Raw genomic sequence first — 20,020 nt, forward strand, 5'->3', positions numbered from 1 at the left:
TTCTATTTATGCATTTGAGATGTATTGAATTTTTCCTCCCACTGCTAACATAAAAGATTCATGATATAAACAAGACAAAAACAATTAAAACCCACAGCAAAGGTCAAAATCATCTCAGTGGGTATTTTGAGCATAACCATACCAGGTAAACATGTTTTTGGATCACAATGTTAAGTCACCAGAGAACACCAAGTGCAACTTTATTATTTTTAAAAAATTAATATTAGAAGTGAAACTTTCCATTCTGTTTATTACAAACTAACAAAGTTAAGAGAAGAAAATCAGAAAAATAGAAAATGGAGCACACACCGCTCCAGTGACTTTACCTTGCTATCCTTCATTCCTGCCAGGTGCTGGATGGCTCCTGAGATACCAATAGCAATGTACAACTCCTGTGAACATGAAAAGCACAATACAACCAGGCAAATGTTACATGTGTTACATGCTTAGGATCTGAAGTTTAAGCTCAAGGCTAGGCCATGGATTCTGGCTGCATAGTTTCTAGATGAGCTTGGAAAGGGTCGGCCATTACTACATCTCCTGAACCTTCCTTGGAAGAACGCTCCCAACCATTTTAATACCATATGAATATTTTAGTTCAGGGTTATTGTTGCACTCGGAAATTTCAGAGGATAAGAACATCAGTTCTCACAAAGCTATGACAGTTTTGAAACAGTAGATGAAATATATATATATATATATAAAAAAAAAAAAACACCCAGCACGCCCCTGCGGGCGGTTTATCCTTCAAGCTCGGGTCCTCTACCAGAGGCCTGGGAGCTTGAGGGTCCTGCGCAGTATCTTAGCTGTTCCCAGGACTGCGCTCTTCTGGACAGAGATCTCCGATGTTATTCCCGGGATCTGCTGGAGCCACTCGCCTAGCTTGGGAGTCACCGCACCTAGTGCTCCGATTACCACGGGGACCACCGTTACCTTCACCCTCCACATCCTCTCGAGCTCTTCTCTGAGCCCTTGGTATTTCTCCAGCTTCTCGTGTTCCTTCTTCCTGATATTGCTGTCATTCGGAACCGCTACATCGATCACTACGGCCGTCTTCTTCTGTTTGTCTACCACCACTATGTCCGGTTGGTTAGCCACCACCATTTTGTCCGTCTGTATCTGGAAGTCCCACAGGATCTTAGCTCGGTCATTCTCCACCACCCTTGGGGGCATCTCCCATTTTGACCTCGGGACTTCCAGGTTATACTCGGCACAGATGTTCCTGTACACTATGCCGGCCACTTGGTTATGGCGTTCCATGTATGCCTTGCCTGCTAGCATCTTGCACCCTGCTGTTATGTGCTGGATTGTCTCTGGGGCATCTTTACACAGCCTGCACCTGGGGTCTTGCCTGGTGTGATAGACCCCAGCCTCTATGGATCTTGTACTCAGAGCTTGTTCTTGTGCTGCCATGATTAGTGCCTCTGTGCTGTCTTTCAGTCCAGCTTTGTCCAGCCACTGGTAGGATTTCTGGATATCAGCCACCTCCTCTATCTGCCGGTGGTACATACCGTGCAGGGGCCTGTCCTTCCATGATGGTTCCTCGTCTCCCTCCTCTTTCTTGGGTTTCTGCTGCCTGAGGTATTCACTGAGCACTCGGTCAGTTGGGGCCATCTTCCCAATGTATTCTTGGATGTTCTTGTCTCATCCTGGACTGTGGTGCTGACACTCACCAGTCCCCGGCCCCCTTCCTTCCGCTTAGCGTACAGCCTCAGGGTGCTGGACTTGGGGTGAAACCCTCCATGCATGGTAAGGAGCTTTCTTGTCTTTATGTCAGTGGCTTCTATCTCCTCCTTTGGCCAGCCTATTACCCCAGCAGGGTACCTGATCACGGGCAGGGCGTACGTGTTGATGGCCCGGATCTTGTTCTTACCATTCAGCTGACTCCTCAGGACTTGCCTGACCCTCTGCAGGTACTTGGTGGTTGCAGCCTTTCTAGCGGCCTCTTCATGGTTCCCATTTGCCTGCGGGATCCCCAGGTACTTGTAACTGTCCTCTATGTCTGCAATGTTGCCTTCTGGTAGTTCAATCCCCTCAGTTCTGACTACCTTCCCTCTCTTTGTTACCATCCGACTACACTTCTCCAGTCCGAACGACATTCCAATGTCATTGCTGTATAGCCTGGTAGTGTGGATCAGTGAATCGATGTCTCGTTCACTCTTGGCATACAGCTTGATGTCATCCATGTACAGGAGGTGGCTGACAACTGCTCCGTTCCGTAGTCGGTATCCGTAGCCAGTCTTGTTAATGATCTCACTGAGGGGGTTCAGGCCTATGCAGAACAGCAGTGGGGACAGAGCATCTCCTTGGTAGATCCCGCACTTGATGGTGACTTGTGCTATGGGCTTGGAGTTGGCCTCTAGTGTTGTACGCCACATCCCCATTGAGTTCCTGATGAAGGCTCTTAGGGTCCCATTGATCTTGTACAATTCTAGGCATTCCAGTATCCAGCTGTGGGGCATTGAGTCATAGGCCTTCTTGTAATCAATCCAGGCAGTGCACAGGTTGGTCAGTCTGGTCTTGCAGTCTCGGCTGACTGTTCTGTCTACCAGTAGCTGGTGTTTTGCGCCTCTGGTATTCTTGCCAATTCCTTTCTGTGTCCCCTCATGTATTGACCCATGTGCCTGTTCATCTTAGCCGATATGATGCCTGACAGGAGCTTCCATGTAGTACTGAGGCAGGTTATTGGTCGGTAGTTGGAGGGGACCGGTCCCTTCTTGGGGTCCTTGGGGATCAGGACCGTCCGACCTTCGGTTAGCCATTCTGGGTGTCTCTCGTTAACTAGCAGCTGGTTCATTTGTGCTGCCAGACGCTCGTGGAGTGCAGTCAAGTTCTAAAAATATATATAAATAAGATATATATATATGTTTGCAGGTTTCATTTCCACAAAAGAAATCAGACATTTTTTTAAATAGTTTGTCATTCCAAATGGAGTTTTTTTTATTTATTTATTTTTCCACTTCAGACTATTGTTGCTATCAACAAGGACCCTGAAGCTCCTATTTTCCAGGTGGCTGACTACGGTTTGGTAGCCGATCTTTTCAAAGTAAGCCTCTGGGATTGATATGGCTATAATGATGTCACTATGATCCCACATTAGGAAGCAACCAAGCAATGCCTGGATTTACTTTGTATGTTTCTCGAGTCGTGAGTGATAGCCAGAATATAACATTTGCTCTCTCCTGGATAAATTTTGCATGATGCCTTATTCCACCTAATGGAAATGTGCAACCGTTGAATTATTAAATTCTTGAATTAATCTGAGGAGAGTGCAAGCTATAACTCTCCTGATATCAGAAGATATAAAAACAGATCAATAGCTTACAGAAGTTGGCTTCAGTGTGGTTTTAAAGCCTCTGCTTGCCAGGCCTCTTATATGCTCAGTTGCGTTCAGGTGTCTAGCTGATACTTTGGGATGGCGAGCCAGGTGTACTAGCATGACTCAGTGGAGTCCAGTGCTGCCTGCAAAAGTCTGTTTTCATTTGTGTCCTGGTGATCATGTTTTATTTAGGTCCTCAGTAGTGCCTGAGCAGCCCAGGTGTCCTGACCAACTCTGTAGCAGTGATTAGTAATAATAGCTTGTGGCAGCAGAGTTGCGACCTACCGGGCAATGAGATCATCTTACGTGTGATCGTTCCACAGATAACTGATTAAAATGGATAGGCTTTCTACTACTGCCTCCAAATGGTGAATTGATACCCAGCTGGGTAGTGTAGTGGTAAGACTACACACCTTCGGAGTGGGAGTCACAAGTTTGATTCCCACCCGGTATCCAGTAAGGGTCCTGCCTAGACCCCCCCATGCTAGAAACCAAGCCCTGGAATGTCTGCAGCCTGTCCGCAGTTCGGACACACGATTTTCACTACATGTTGTACTCTGATTCTGATGTGAAAGTTGCTCAGCTCACCAGAACAACAATTTTAATAGCCTCGCACTTATATTTAGCAGCTAAAAGAGGCCTTTGAATCTGTTTTTTCTAAACTGTACAGACTACATTATCAGGGTTGTTATTTATTTTTTAGGCCAGAAGTCTTTCTGAATTCATCATTGAATGTTTCAGTATCTGCAGCCTGGTGTACTATTGATAAATTTCCGAGTACCAACATGCAGCTGAGAAATGTAATGCAATGCATTTGTTGAACAGTGCTAGTGCGAAATAGTGGACCAACACTAAATGTCTTCACTGTTTTTCTTTTAAGGCTGTTCCTGAGATGACTGAAGCTCTCAGCAAGTGAAGAGAGACAAACTCCCACCAGAATCTGAGAACGACCAGTCTCCACCTTAAGAAATATTTAAAGCTGAGAGTCCTGCTTGCAGAGAATTTCATCATCTTCTCTCCGTTACTCTCAGCAAATACATTGTACTTACCTTTTGGCTGGAGGTTTCCTTTTTTTGCTTACGGTAGCACATGTGTTATTTGTATGTAACTTTCTGGGACATTAAAGGAGATCTTTGGAAATTCTCAGCTCTGTGATTCCTTCTAAGATGTAGCTCTTCGTGCTGACTTAGAGGTTATGTGACTAATGACATGCTCTTAGAAAGTTTATTTAATTGACACTAATGACTTGTTTTATTAACTTGCCATGTTTTTCACTTTATTGGGTTCTTTTTGCAATGATGTCTTTCCATGATCAAGATAGAAAGTACCTGTTGACAGAACAATAAACAGACTTTGCAATATGGTGGCAAATCTGAGAGGTTCATGCTATTCTGTCCTCTTCAGCATTTTATTCTAGCTTTCGAGTCCCTCGCTGTTTTTGAGCTGCGACTAGATGACCAAACCCAATCTGAAATATTTACACAACTTCCAAACATTAAAGTAATACAAAGAAAAAAAGATGGACCTGAATTGTGTGAAATATGTCATGTGTAGGTAGGTTTTTCAGTTAGCTTGTCGAGTGATGGTCATGCCATAGTTTGCAAAATCTCAGACATTGACTCAGCTGGGTTTGGTCGGTTTCCAGTCATGGCATCTGGATAAAAACTCAACACGAATCATCCATCAATCAAAAGGATTCTGCACTCTCTTCACTCACAGAATTTAGATTAAAAATGTTAACGCAAATATAGAAACAGATTAGAAAGAAGATCCAATGGTACCCTGCAGCAGTCCATCAAAGAGGACTTTTCTTTATGAGTTTGGAGATTCTAGACAGACAAAACGGCTCATATACATATTACACTCAGAAAGAAACTTTCACTTTATATCTCAAATCAGTCCCTACACCATTATCTCCACATCTACAAAGTGTATCAGAGGAACTAAGCCCTCAGCACCATCCTCTCACTGGTTTCATTTCCTAGAAATCAGACTTTAATGTATCAAAAGTGATTTTCAGTTTTGGACAAAAGCCCCGTTGCTGGTTTCTTTTAGTAAAAGTGTTTTTATGAGTCTCAATTCCTGATAAGTGTTGCCTGATAACAAATCTGCTTCCCTCTCTCATCCATGCCCTTTGTTTGTGCTGCTCCCACGGGTTCATCCTCTCAGCTCCAGTAGTACAAAGAGGATGTCAGACATACAGTTTATGTGCCAGTGACTCCCAGCAGCGAAGTTTGGGAATTTAGTAGAGCAATAATTTTTGTGGCTGAAATAAAGAGCGAGTCCTGTGAAGTTATACATTTTACAGGCTCTTATGTCTCTGATAGACGGTTGATTTGAGTATCTACTGGCCCCATCATCCTATACTTCTCCTCTAGGAGAGGCTCGTTACCCTGCAGATGGATGACTGTCTTGGAGTTGAGTCCGACTCGGCTCTCCTGGTTCCTCTTGTTGTAGATGTTGACCCTGTGTTCCAGCTCGGGGCTGGTTTTTGTGGAACCTGTTGGGCTGGGTGGTTTCAGGTTGACGGGGTCGAGGCCCTTTTGTGTGAGACATGAGTCCTCAGACAGAGAAGAGAGCAACTCCTGCACCACAGCGCTGGGGCTCCCTCTCGGCTGAGTGCCCAGAGCCAGAGGGCTGCTGTAGGGCGGAGGGTAGCAACGTTGGTCGCTGTAGTCTGTGGACGTGGAGGCCTCGCGCACCGTGGAGCTGCAGTCCATGGTGGAGCCAAGTGTGTGGCTGCTGATGCTGTGCTGACGGGTGCTGAAGCTGGCGCGGGACACTGTGGTTGTGGAGGCTTCGCTGACCGAGCTGCCTGTGCGCTGCAAACGGCTGGACGGCACCGCTTCGGCGCTTACCAAAGAGGGCGGTAGCTGACTCGGGTTGTTAGGCAGGTGCACATCTATGGCTGCTGTTGTAATGACTCGCGCTGGGTCTGGGATCCCTGTGTCTACAAAACAAGACAATGTGTAAGAGCCTGAAATATTGTGGTGCCACTTTGATTGAAGAAAGAGTCTGCTGAAGCTTACCACTGCTTGGCTCACTGTAGTACTGGCTGATATAGTTGTTCATGTCATCTTGACCATGATGATCTAAAAAGACAAAAGAGGAAAAATGGAATTCAGAGTGAACGTGGAAGCTGATTTGTAGTCCAAACTAAAAGCATGGACTACAGATTATTTGTTTGTTCATTCAATGTTAATTTGCAATTGATCACAATGCCTAAAAATTTTACATCATCATAGAATTTTATTATTACAGATCTGTCATTCAGTATTTTCTTCATCTTCTTTTCAATTTCCAAAAATCATGAATATAGTTTTCTTGACATTAAGGGACAATTTATTAACATCAAGCTACATCATAAGAATTTCAACTACTTTGAAATTGCATAATTGAAATTGTGTATGACTGGTGACTTGGAATACAATAAAATCTAGACACTCACTAACCAATAATTTATTGAGTCCAACTGTTCAGCTGCTGGTTAATGCAAATGTCTAATCAGTGAATCACATGACAGCAACTCACATTATTTAAGCATGTGGAAACAAGACGAACTGCATAGTAGACACAAACTGTTCACACACTAAAAAATATAGAAATTTCTCTGGCAGATAATGAAAAAGCTGGAACCTTTCTCTATTTTAATTGGTATTGCTCATCTAGTACTTAATGTAGTGTAGTATGAATGGCAGTGGGGGAGGTCTTTATCAGTAGGAAAAAGTGTAAAACTTAAATACAGTTAAAAGCCCAAAATCTATGCCCTCCTTCACATTTTCAAAACATGTTCACTGGGGCCGGATTGGAGTCTTTGCTGGGCCGATTCTGGCCCCCGGGCCTTATGTTTGACACCAGTGCTTTAATTTAAATGAAAATAAACTCTTTCAAGTACTTGTTTTATGTGACAAAACAGTCCAAATTGAAAAGGTGATCATCTTACAATCACATAAAACATAAATCAGGAAATTGATTTTATTACAAAATATGAATTTAGCAAACGTTTTATACTTTTTGGTTGAAATATTATTACCACTGAACAACTAATCAGTAATTACTATTAATATATTAGCTTACAAATTATTTCAGCTCAATGGTAATGAACACTTTTGGTGTGTGGAAATGTTTCACAGATAGTAAATGAGTCAAACAGTTTCTCTTAAGTGCTTTCCAAGGTCCCAAAGGACCATCACCAGATGATCAATACCACATGAGTATATGAGGTTCAGGCCCAGTTAAAAGGTTGTCTGAGTAGAAACACTGTGGCTCAGATGTATGATAGATCGCACTGTGATTTATAGCTTTGATAAAGGAAAAGCCTCAGTGTTTGGAGCCCTGACATCACCTGTACTGACAGTGCTTTGTTGCTTTTAAGTCCTGTAAGTTATGACCTGTCACTGTGTGAAAGGTTTATAGTCCATCTATGTGCGGCACCAGAATTTTGATGTGGACTCTGAGCTGAACGTTTTTGAAAACAGGACACTGACACTGTGTCGTGTATGTTGGCCACGATTAATGGCCCAACACTCCACCATGAAGAGCAGAGCAATGTTCAAGGTTTTTGAGTCAGAAGGGATTTCTTTCAAAATTTCTAACCAGCCCAAAGGTTGGCCAGGTTCTTTTAGTCTACAAATCCCCCCTTCTCCATGTGTAAGCATGGACGTGATTTACCACGGAAAGCGCAGCCTGGACTCCTTCCCATGCACACAGGTCGTTGATAACTTGTAATACAAAGAGCTTGGGTATTCTGGACAGTTACCTGCAGCACCCCCAGGCTCTCTAACTTTGTTTGGCCTGTGATGCTCAGAGGCCCCAGGGGCCAGACCGTCCACCTCCTGGAAACTGCTGCTCTGTTTACCCCACACATGGTGGATCTGCATGGCTGCTTCACGCTCGGCAACAAGATCCAGGTCCTGCTGAGCCAGGTGGGCCCTGAGCTGCCTGATTTCAAACTAACAAAAGAAAAAGATGAGAGAAAAGGACAGAGGAATTCAAAATAAGACACACAAGTATTTTGAACACAAACAGTCTTTGTCTTCATTTCTGGATTGAAGTGGAGAACACAGTGATGTTCACTGTTTTATTTTGGTAATGTGACTTAAAACAATGACAGAACCGCAACCCCATATATTGCTCTGAGGTATTGCATAGTGCTGATTATGTGATATCCAGACTGCAGCAAAAAGATTATGCATATCGATTGTCTTATCATCTTTGTCCTTTTGAGTGCAGATTTATTATTTTAGTGCACATCACTTTGCTGCCCTCTGCTGGTCAGACACAGCTATAAAGTTGCACGAGGGATAGAGAAGAGATAAGGACACATACGGCCTGTTCTTGGCAGATCTGGGTGAGTCGATCAAGCTGTTCCTCCCTCACAGCCTTGGCCTTCTCATACTGTTGGATCTCCAGCTCCATTTCCACCTTTACTTGCAGGACATAGGCTGGAAGAAAAGGACATATTACACTCAGTAAGATATTTTTATCTTGTAAAATAAAAGCCATCATATTTTCAAAGTTGGTGCCAGATGACATGGACTACTACCTGCAAAGCTTGTGTAAAAAGAGCTGTATGTTTTAAGAGAAGATTTGAAGGAATATTTGGAGTGCTTTAGATTTCACAGCATCATTTGAGTGGTTGGTGTAGGTGCTGACAGCTGACTTGAAACAGAAATGTTTTTTTTTTAAAAAAAAAGTATCTCTTAGAAAAACTATAAGAAAGGACATGAACATGAAAAAAGGATTTATTTATTCTCTCTAAATGAAAATACTGAAAAAATGATCAAATTATTTGCCTATAGTGGCTTTTCTGTAAGTACTGAATCCATTATCGCATATTATGTCCTTCTACTATCATTACTGGTAAAAATAATAATAAAAAAATGATAAAAGTCTCAAGTGAGCCAACAACCTGCAGATTAAAGAGGCTGATACCACTGGGTGCACTATGCATTATCTAACTGACAGTAAAGGACAGGATGTAGGGGACACCAGCCCCTCCCAGCCTTACCGTCAATGATCCTCTTAACCCTCCAGATCCGCAGCGTAACGATGAGACCGATAGCATCCCAGGGGCTGCTGGGGCCATTGGCCACTGTGGAGGCCACCATGGGGGCCAGAGAGAGTACGATGACAGCTCCATCAAACACCTGAGAAAGTGCGCACACACACACACACACACACACACACACACACACACACACACACACACACACACACACGCACACCAGGTTACTGCTATACTGCTCTGAGCTTATGTAGTTGCCAGTCTGAGCTATGACATTGAAGGAATGACACTGCAGTGAAAGAGGGCCCCAAGTCAGGACTAATGGGACTCACGGGAGCCTACCTCTACTTTGTTCTCGATGTAATCCCATATCCCCAACACCACGATCCTGAACACGGTCTGAGACAGTAGGAATGGGGGTGGGGGGCAGAGATAGGGACAGTGAGCAAGTTACAAAGGAGCAAGATGGACGAATACAATCACAGCTAAATTGAGAGACGGAGAGAGAGAGACAGAGAGAGATAGAGTGCAGTCTGTGGTCATTGTCAATAATAAACGGGACATTTCATCCCCTCTTTTATTCTTTCAGTGCGAATTCATCAGTTGTATTCACACGCAGCAAGAGCAAAAATTAGAGGCACCGCACTATCTCCTTCTGCTGACACAGCAGCGACTGCGGAGAGCAAACAAACCTCCATCTTCTGCCATTCTGAACAAACTCCACAAACCAGTCAAACTGCTGAATCCACTGCTTCAGAGTAACACTGAGGGGTTCCCTCTGTTGACTCCAGCGAAACAAAAGTTACCACTCAGATGGTCAAGTTTAAGAAACTAAGACAAATGCGGCTGGCTCTGAGGAAAACGGTGATCAATACAATACAATGAACTTACCTGGGGCCTCGAAATTATTTAAAACTGGCAGCACAGAAAAGCCCGAAGGGTTCAGTTTAAAAACAAATGCCGCAGATCAATCGAACAATCTAAGAAGGAACCGGGCGTGCCAGCTTTAACAGCAGTGGTTGTACGTGCACATTCAGGGTATGTGTGCACGATTTTAAATCTTTTATATATGAGCGCCATAAATGGAGGTGTGCTCTTGTTCACCTGCACTAATCACAATCTAATCATGCCGTGACAGAGGGCATCGGGCATTTCATGGCGTTATTAGTATTGTAATGAGAATCTGCCAGTGTAACTCACTTGCCCACACATACTGCACAACGTAGCATTAATCAAGAGGCAGCTGCATCAGCTGTAAGCGAGACTGTTTTTTTGCGTCGAGTGGAGGAAGACTCACCTCAGTGAAGAACACAGAAAGAATGGCCAGGCTGATCCAGTGGATGATGCTGGCAAACTGGAATGCATTATTAACTAAAGGGAATAAAAAAAAGAGAGGAAAAAACTGATCAGGAGATAGCTGTGGTTAAAGGTTGATGCTGGATTTTGTTAGGAATATAACAAACAACCTGCAGTGTACATGCTGCATAACACTGACAGGTTGCAGTAAATCTGTGGAAAACGCAACTGAAGAATGAGGCATCATGACAAGTATGAAACCAGTGCATACTGTGCATGCACGCGCCTTCTTTCTATTCATCAGGCTAATTGTGGACAAGCTCAAACAGCACTACGCTGTCAGCTGAAGCGCTTCTCGTCACGCCCCACGTCTTCCCCATCTGTCTCTGTTTGCTGTGCTCAGTGATCTGTCTATCAGTCAATTCATCTTCCTCCAGTCCTCCCCACAATCACCCGGCAGCCGACTCCGCGTTGCTCGATTCCTTTGTCCGCTATCTCCCTTCACGCATTTGTCTCACTTTCCTTTTGTCTGCTCAGTGAGTCGGTCCCGGGGGAACAGTAAAGACCTGAATGCATTTGGATATTGCTGGTGTAAGACCATGTGTGTTAGCCCTCTGACATCAAAAAGGCCAACGCTCCCGACTCTCTGCTCATGACAGATGAGGATGTCTCCACCGAGCCAGATAATGTAGATAAAAGGTGATACTGGGGTGAGATGGGTCGGACTGGAATTTCAAGCACCTGCCATTCAGTGTTAACTGTGGAATACTAATGGAAGGTTTTTTTCCCCCCCAGACCGTGATTGATCAGAGCCTTGGGTCCCAGAACAGATCATAAATGACACTCTCTCATTACACAGTAGATTTACGAGATGAGGTTAGCAGCGATTTAGTTTCTTTGCAAAAACAAAAACTTGCCTGAAATGTATTCTAGTCAAAGTTCTTTACTTATAAAATAATATATTATACGATTTTAAAAATACTAATAAATATATATTATCATTGTAGTTTTGACAAGGATTGCTTAAATTCACATTTACGTCACAATGATTTTCATTGATGATTCATTTTATGCAAATGAGGGTGTATCCAGTTTAAAAAAAAATCCCAGCCACATTTTTCCCTCATTTTTCACTCACACTGTAACAGCTTGGTGTCTATGAGCAGCTCCAGCAGCAGCAGCACCACCACCAGAATGACACAGGCCACTAGGAAGCAGTTGAAGCCTGCCGACAGCAGACAGACCTGCCACAGCGCTGCCCTTCGTCCACAGCATGGCTTCAGCCAGTTTGACCTGAGTGGAGGGGGAGCAAGGCGGTGTGAGACACAGAAAGGCAAAGAAGACACGGCGTGAGTCTCGCTGAACAGAACTCAGATCTGACGGGAACACTCAAGGTCGAATCAATAAAACACACGGAACATCAAAATTGAGCAAATTTGTAGTGTATTCAACCTTCTCAGTTCAGAATTCTCCTAAAATGTTTTTCAGCAGAGGGCACTATTCCTCATGTAAGCCATAAAAAATGCAAGAAATGAATGCTGGAACGAATTTACAGTCTTAGATTTAAGAATTTTAAAAAGTGAATGTGAATTATAAATACACAGTTCGCTAGGACTGAAATGATATATAAGTATGAAGAAATTGTAAGTATGAATTAAAGGGTGTCCTTTCCCTCAGTTCCTCTTAAAACTTCTCTTTCTGGCTTTTTCTGCAACCTTTCCTTCAGTTTTTAAGGTTTGTTTTTTTCTGCCATCACTAAGCAGTGTAGTTAAATCAATACCAGTCACTAATTGTAGACAGTAAACATATATTTAGTGCTAAAACATCAGAGCACCAAGAAAGGAGGTGAAAGGTCACTCAAGTTTAAATTGAAATTCTTGTCTCTGCTTTTCACTGCTTGAGAAGGCAAAACTTTCTTTCAGGAAACTGTCTAGCTTGTTGACTTTTTTTGTTAAGAGCCTGGCTGAAAGTTAACTTCTTGGTTCCCTCGTGTTTGAGCTCAGTATGACTGACTGGTTCAATAATGTAGCTCTCCTGGTACAACAGTGGGGCTGCACTTGCACCATTTGGAGGATGCATATACACACACATGACACATATACACGCATGACGCAGATGTTTTCTTAACTAAATGACAATTTCTTCAACTTTGTTTTGTTCTCAGCACAAGAATTGTTTCTCCTCTCATACCTGCCTGCGCGTTTGAGAGTGAAGTAGAGGCAAAGCTTGCATTAGTTGGACTGCCCGATCCCGGCTTTGATGCACTTTACATGCTATTATTCCCACTGGTGCCTTATACAGCCATCTCCACGGTGATATATGAACACTCCATTAGTCTGGAGTGTCCCTAGTGTGCTTCTTCTTTGCACAGGTACATTGTGGCTGAAGATAAGTGTCACACTTGCCTTAAATCCACCCTTGAGCTCCATTTCAAGTTTTTCCAATCAGAAACTGACCTGTTGAGATGCGTAGGGAGTTATGGGCGGTAAATATTGATACATTTGCAGGAGCCACACAGGGCTTTTCCAATGCGTGTACAGTCATGCATCCAACCAGGCACGCTAACCAGAGGTACTCTAAACAGGAAAGTGTGTATGCGCACACACGGGGTTGCCATCTTTTTTCACAAGCATCACTGAGAAAGGCAGTGCTGTCCTTTGAAAATAACCACTATCTGTTGTTACCTGTCCCCCATAGGAGTAAAGCTACGGGCAATGTCTGTCAGAGGAGAAGAGAGGATGCAATTTATTCTACTCTTTCCTTTGCTTGAGCTCAGAATGAAGGAGGCAGACACTGAGAGAGAGAAAGCGGGGTGCAGCCGGTTCAAAGGCATTGGGATTCGTCCAAAAGAGAATCAGAGAGAGAGCCAGAAAGGAAGGAGGGGCAGTTGGAACAGGAAGAATGAAAACGAGAACAGAGAAAGATACAAATTTAGTTCAAGGATTTTTCTCATTTTTAGGTCCTTTTTGTAATTTTGGCCATCAGTCCTATAGATTGATTTTTTTGCAGACAAGAACAGCAGCATTGTTCATATCTATTTTTACCTTCAGAATCAATTATATACATAAATTAGCTGTAATGGTGACTTATTTGCAGCCTGTATGACTGACTGCTGTTGTTTCTTAGACCTTTTGTTTTTTCATTTCCCTGATGCTTCCGTTTCAGAAATGGCTTTCGTAGTAGTAGGCGATCCTGAGCAGTGCTGCAGTTTTGCAGTTACAGCTCTGGTGTAGCACAGCTTCATATCCTTTCTATCCTTCACCAAGGTCAGCAGAGGGGCTGGAGCTTGGCCCCACTGTGCCACTGCTCTCCCAGTGGCTCTCGGCCCTCTGCAACAACCCTCTGTACCAGCCAATACTAACAGATTAGTAGCTCAACACCTGAGGTGACAAAGAGGTAGTTCAGCATAACGGTATCATTAGCAAATACCTCGGAGACTTTCCCCAGCACCAATCCGTTCCCAGGGAACAATGTCAAACCCCATCTGCCAGTGGAGAAGAGCCAAGAAAAAAAAAGAGAAAGATTTACCTAATGATGTGCCTCGCACACAGTCACAGGACATTTGTGCACCATTAGTTAGATAGAGTGAGATAGAATGAGCAACACACACGCCAAGAGAGACACCTCACTTATCTTCATGTTTGAAAAGCATGATTTAACTCATACTGTGTGGAATCATAATTCATTCAGACCTTTCCCACAAGCCAGGCAGAAAAGGTATTAATTTAATAAACCTGTAAAGAAAAACCCTGTCTGGAAGCAGAGTAAATGGCAGTGATGGATTAGCCCAAGCTCAGAAACTTAATTTTAGGGAAATCGCTTTAAACCTTGAACACTGAGAACCTGAAGTATTTATGAGGAAGTGAGGCTTCAGTGATGGAGCAAGCCAAGGAAGAAAATCACCTCACTCTCTTGCGGGGTCAAGTCAGGTTCAGACCAAATGAGTAATACCTCAAGGATTTCTCATGCACGCATATAATAAGAAAAAGAATTGGCCTCGTCCTCTTTTTTTAGTTGTGTGCGTATTTGTCACACTTAAAAGTTTCTGCTCGTTAAGCAAGTTTTAATGCTTCATAACCCAAGTAAATAGAAAATACAGTTTTTAAATGATAATTTTATATATTAGGGGGAAAAAATGCCCCCTAAACCTAATAACTGGTTGTGCCACCCTTAGCAGCAAGAACTACAATCAAGCATTTGTTATAACTGGCAATAAGTCTTTCAGATCACTGTGGAAGAATTTTGTCCAACTCTTTCTTGCAGAATTGTTTGAATTTAGCCACTTTGGAGCGTTTTTGAGTGTTTTGGGGCCAATATAGGATGATGGCAAAGCATCTCAATCAGATTTAAGTCTCCAAAAGCTTTATTTTGTTTCATTTCTTTTTTTTCCTTCAGCCCCTGGTGGCCGGACATTCTCTTTCAGGGTTTTATGTTAGAGAGCAGAATTTATGGTTCAAGTTGTCCAGGTCCTGAAACAGCAAAGCAGCCCCAGACCATCACACTATCACCACCATGCTGGACTGCTGGTATGATGTTCCGTTTATGAAATACTATCTTAGTTTTAATCGAGATGTAACAAGTCTCAAACCTGATAAAGTTCAATTTTATCATCAAGATGGTTTTTTTTTTTTTGGGCAAATGTGAGACGAGTCTCTGTTTTCTTTTTGCTCAGCAGTGGTTTTCTCCTTGGTGCTCTCCCATCAATGCCATTTTTGCCCAGTCTCTTTCTTATTATTGAATCATCAACTCTGACCTTAACAGAGGTAAGTGAGGCTTGCAGTTCTTCAGATGTTGTCCTGGGTTCTTTTGTGACCCATTATTGAGTTGAGAATTATTAATTTTGGTAGGTTGGCCACCCCTGGGAAGGTTCACCATCAACCACTGTTCCAGGTTTCCTTGCTGGAGTCCCAAAGCCCTAAAAATGGCTTTGTAACCCTTTCCTCCTCCCCCCCACTCCCACCCTTACTACTAATGGTAGTTAATGATTTAACAAGGGAGAGCATTTACTCTTTTTTTCTTTTTTTTAAACAAAGGAGCAATTAAGTTTTTAAATCATCATTTAAAAACTATTTTGTCTTTACTTGGGTTTTCTTTGTCTAAAATTAAAATCAGTTTGATGATCTGAAACATGACAAATTATGACAAATCTAAAAAAAAGAAGTGCCTTGTATGTGCACAGGGAAACATCATGTGTATACTTTAAGGGACACTGTGTACAGAGGAAATTAAAGAATTAAAGATGCAGGGTAGCATGAACTGTGGACAGGTTTATAAAGACATCAATGTACCAGTGGCTGCAGCGGCAAAAGATCGAAGGGAGTCCGGCAGCAGCGGAGAAAAAGGGGATTAGATCATAAGATCGATCAATGCTGTACATGATGCTGGCTGCAGAATGGCCACTATAGTAGCAACAAAGTAGACAAAGACGTTAAGCAGAATGACTGGCACTGATGAAAGTGTCTGGTTGCTCTGCTGGGGCCCATTCACACAGATGGGACAGCGTTTTGGCTCCATCCCCAGCTAAGTAACTCTCACTGAGATGAGGATGCTAGGAGCATGTCTTTTATTATACTGTCTCCAGTAATTGAGACAAGATAAAATACAGCGTAAACTCATCAGGTACAAGTTAGATGGTAATTAAATAAGGGAAGTGGTGCTTTATTTGTGTGTATAAGTTTGTAGGGTAGGAGAGAAGGGGGGAGGCTGCAAATGGGAAAATTTATCCAGAAGGAATGAGTGACTATGAGCTCCTCAAAGGTATTGATTAATTGATTACAGCACACACACGCACACACTCATAAAGGGAAGCAATAAACAACTGCAAACATTAAGCACTAATATACAGTTGCTCTTGATGCTGTCTTGTAAATTACCTTCTGAAACTCTTGACTGGCTATTCAGTGAAAATAAAATAAGGACACCAGGGTGCAGAGCGGTGACATTTGCCATAAATTCACCATTAATTATGATTTAGGTCTAAAATACATAAAGTGTCCATTCAATACCAGGCCAAGACCCAGATCACTGCCTAGTGGCCATTCAGAATGAATGAATGTGACCACTGGTTTCAGGTTACGAGCACAGAACATGAGTTTAACCAAACAGATGCAGTATTTGCTCCTTAGATTAATTTTATAAAGCTTCTGGGATGTGTGTCTATGAATTAAATGACTTACAAATCATCAAAATCATCTATATTTCATTGAAAATAGTACACACAGATATTAAAGGTTGAATCTGAGACACTATTCATTCATTCATTCATTCATTTTTTATTTTTATTTTTTTACATCCACACCTCAATTAGTTACAAAAAGAGCAGATAAACTGACAGAGAAAGATGTCACCCTCTCTGCTTTCCCAATAAATAAATACTGGGGAAGGTTAATCTCTGAAGTGTAGTGGTTTACAAATTATCCTAACAAAAGGTGGATCCCCTGATTTGGTCTTGTGAGGAAACCAGAGTACACAAGGAGAACCTGTGTAGACATGGGGAGAACATACAAACTCCAGATGGTGGATTCAAACCTAGGGCCTTCTTCTTGTGAGACAAAAGTGCTAACCACTGCCCCACCGTGACGTCCAATAATGAGTTTCAACTGTTAAAATGATTTGTAAATTATCAGCCCTGCATCAGACTGTAAACCTGTCCAGGTCGTGCCCTGCCTCTCGCTCGACGATAGCTGGGATAGGTACCAGCCCACCCATGAGCCTGAATTGAATAAGATGGATGGAGGGATGGATTTGTTGATAACTGGATTCTGCATCCTAACATCTTTGTGCTTACACATGTGCATTGCACATACAGCTGTATGGATACTTTCATCTAAGTGGTTATGTTGATATCCTATGTTCTGGTTTAAGTTGCAGACATCGTGTGGATCTATCTGACAGCAAGACATTTTTGAAGTGCTGCTTGACTCAGATTGTCTGTCTCCTCTCAATTTCTCTCGCCCTGCTCAAATAACTATATAGCCCTGTGGTTCCTCCTCTATAAACTTGAACCAATTCGCACCAATCTGCTGAACTCAGCAGGATCGGACAGGGGAAAATGGACCACAACCGTGTGCGCCTGCAGGCTACTCCACAGCAGCACTGAGAAGACTTAATCTCATTCAGGCTCTTCAAGCACTCTGCTTTACACCTATCTCTTACCTTACTTTTTTACACTTAAAGAGGCATTTCATAATAGATACGATACAGAACACTGATTTTTTTTTTCATACTTGAGAACTTCAGTTTCCTGAGAAAGCACTGCCCAGATTTATTGAATATGAAATCAAATGCCTACTTACAACCTGTAAAATGCCCGATGAGTCATCAAGTCATGTCTTATTAGAACCAAAAGAAGGAAAGAAACCCTGAAAGAAGAAACCAGCTAAGCAGCAAATCACCTTAAGTGCTGCTAGTAATATCTTACAAATTCCTATCTGACAAATTATCTGTACTAAACCAAGGTAAAAAGATTTATTCAAGATTTTAAAAAAATATGGGTTTATTATTGAATCATATACTACTAATAGACCAATACAGATAATTATTTTAAGAATGTAAAAATTATCATATGTATACATCATATAATAAATTCTTTGTACTTCATATTTTATAACAAATACCTAGTAGCAAGTTTGACTTTTTATTACTTGTGGCATAGATTCAACCAGATGCTGGAAACATCCCGTGATGATTTTGCTCTATGTTGGCATGATAGCATCACACAGACACTGCAGATATGTTGGTATGAGATATCTCTCATTTCACAATGTCACAAAGGTACTCTATTGGATTGAGATCTGGTGACTGTGGAGGCCGTCCGAGCATGGTAATCGCATCATGTTCAAGAAACCAGATTGAGATGATTTGAGCTTTAGGACATGAATCATTGTCCTCCTGGAAGAAGTCATCAGACGATGGGTACACTGTAGTCAGCAACAACACTCGGGTAGGCTGTGGGATTTAAATGATGCTCAGCTGATATTAAGGAGCCCAAGGTGTGCCAAGAAAGTATCCCTCAAAACATTACACCACCATCACAAGGTTAAACAGCTAATACAAGGCAGGATTCTGCATTAAGAGATCCTCTTCTGCATACCTTGGTTGTAACGACTAGTTACTATTGGCTTCCTATTAACCCAGAGCAGTCTGGTCATTTCGCTCTGACTTCTGTCATCAACATGGCACTTTCATCCAGAGAACTGTGGCTCACTGGATATTTTTTCTTTATCATTCTCTGTAAACTCTGTGGTTTTGTGATAACATCCTAGTAGATCAGCAGTGAAATACTCAGCCCCCATTCGGCCCCAACAACTATGCCATCATCGAAGTTTTTATCTTTTGTCCTCATTGAGCAGGTCATCTCAAGCATGTCTACATGCCTACATGTATTGAGTTGCTGACATATTATTGACTAATTAGATTTTTGCAACAACAAGCAATTTAATGAGTGTACCTAAAAAGTGGCAAATGGTTATGCATGATGTACTGTAACTAATACATCATGACTGAGTGGTTCGAACCCCTCTGACTTGAGCATGACACTACTTCTGCATCACCTCAAGCATTTTTTTTCCTGCATTATGTTGTGTAAAAATCATTTTATGACTGATGAACTGATACTGTCCAAAAAATATTATTGGTCTGCTTCTTTTTGCATGTGCCAATAAGTACAGTTAAGGACCTAGCATGTGTGTCTGGTGTGCCACCTGCATCCTTCTAACCTTCTTTGGGAAAATCCATGCAGCTTCTCAGTATAACCAGATATTTCCACTGGTTTCGGAAAGCAATCAGCTATCATCACTTCACTCCATGGTACAGCCTAGCAGAAGGGGCTCGGCGATAGTCCCAGCCAGAGAAATGGGCCACAGATACCAAGCAAATGGAGATGGATGGGGCTCCATGTGCAGAGCAGCAGACAAGCTGTCCCTGATAAATGGTTTTTCACCAGGACACTTGATCTCTCTCGCTCTCAGCCTAAAAAGCAATCTCACACTTTGCATGTCTGTGAATATTAACAAACCCTCAAACCCTGCACTCAAATGTCATCTATTGTGTCGCACATGGTGCCAGGCAAGAGAGCCAATTTGATAGAGAGGACTGTTACTGTGTGTGTTTGAAATAGAGTCAGAGGGAAGAGAAAAAAAAAAGAGAAATCCTGTTCTCTTTTCAGACATCCATCAACAAAGAACAGGTACAGTATGGCTCTGGTGCCAAAGCCCCATGACATATTGCTGCTGCCAAGCTTCACACTAGACTCTGGCAGTGTACTTCATAGCTATATTCTACAGTCTGGATTTTTTTTAATTATTACATCTTATTTCAACCTTGAGCACTTCAACCCTGGGCTTTTTTTTATAATGTGCAGTTTGACATGCTGCTATATTAATGCATTTTCATGGGGA

General features: G+C 42.4%; 2 protein-coding genes across 2 annotated transcripts in view; one reads left to right on the top strand and one right to left on the bottom strand.

The window, feature by feature from the left end:
* Positions 1–4,459, top strand: part of LOC102305392 (electron transfer flavoprotein subunit alpha) — a gene marked incomplete in the record, with an annotated part of 14,183 nt that extends 9,724 nt beyond the window's left edge. Inside the window, 2 exon segments of the mRNA XM_014335632.2 lie at positions 2,966–3,046; positions 4,200–4,459. Coding sequence (XP_014191118.2) covers positions 2,966–3,046; positions 4,200–4,235 — 117 coding nt within the window.
* Positions 4,460–4,573: 114 nt separating this feature from the next.
* Positions 4,574–20,020, bottom strand: part of LOC102308289 (transmembrane protein 266) — a 28,734-nt gene continuing 13,287 nt past the window's right edge. Inside the window, exons 4-11 of the mRNA XM_014335631.2 lie at positions 11,761–11,915; positions 10,624–10,697; positions 9,669–9,725; positions 9,330–9,468; positions 8,648–8,763; positions 8,079–8,271; positions 6,349–6,411; positions 4,574–6,269 (exon numbers count right to left, since the gene is read on the bottom strand). Of these exons, the coding sequence (XP_014191117.2) occupies positions 5,632–6,269; positions 6,349–6,411; positions 8,079–8,271; positions 8,648–8,763; positions 9,330–9,468; positions 9,669–9,725; positions 10,624–10,697; positions 11,761–11,915 (1,435 nt within the window). The 3' untranslated portion in view covers positions 4,574–5,631. The remainder of the gene's footprint in view (positions 6,270–6,348; positions 6,412–8,078; positions 8,272–8,647; positions 8,764–9,329; positions 9,469–9,668; positions 9,726–10,623; positions 10,698–11,760; positions 11,916–20,020) is intronic.

Source organism: Haplochromis burtoni, unplaced genomic scaffold (assembly GCF_018398535.1).
Source record: "Haplochromis burtoni strain Fernald_Lab_line unplaced genomic scaffold, NCSU_Asbu1 Contig_114, whole genome shotgun sequence".
Taxonomy (NCBI): Eukaryota; Metazoa; Chordata; class Actinopteri; order Cichliformes; family Cichlidae; genus Haplochromis; species Haplochromis burtoni.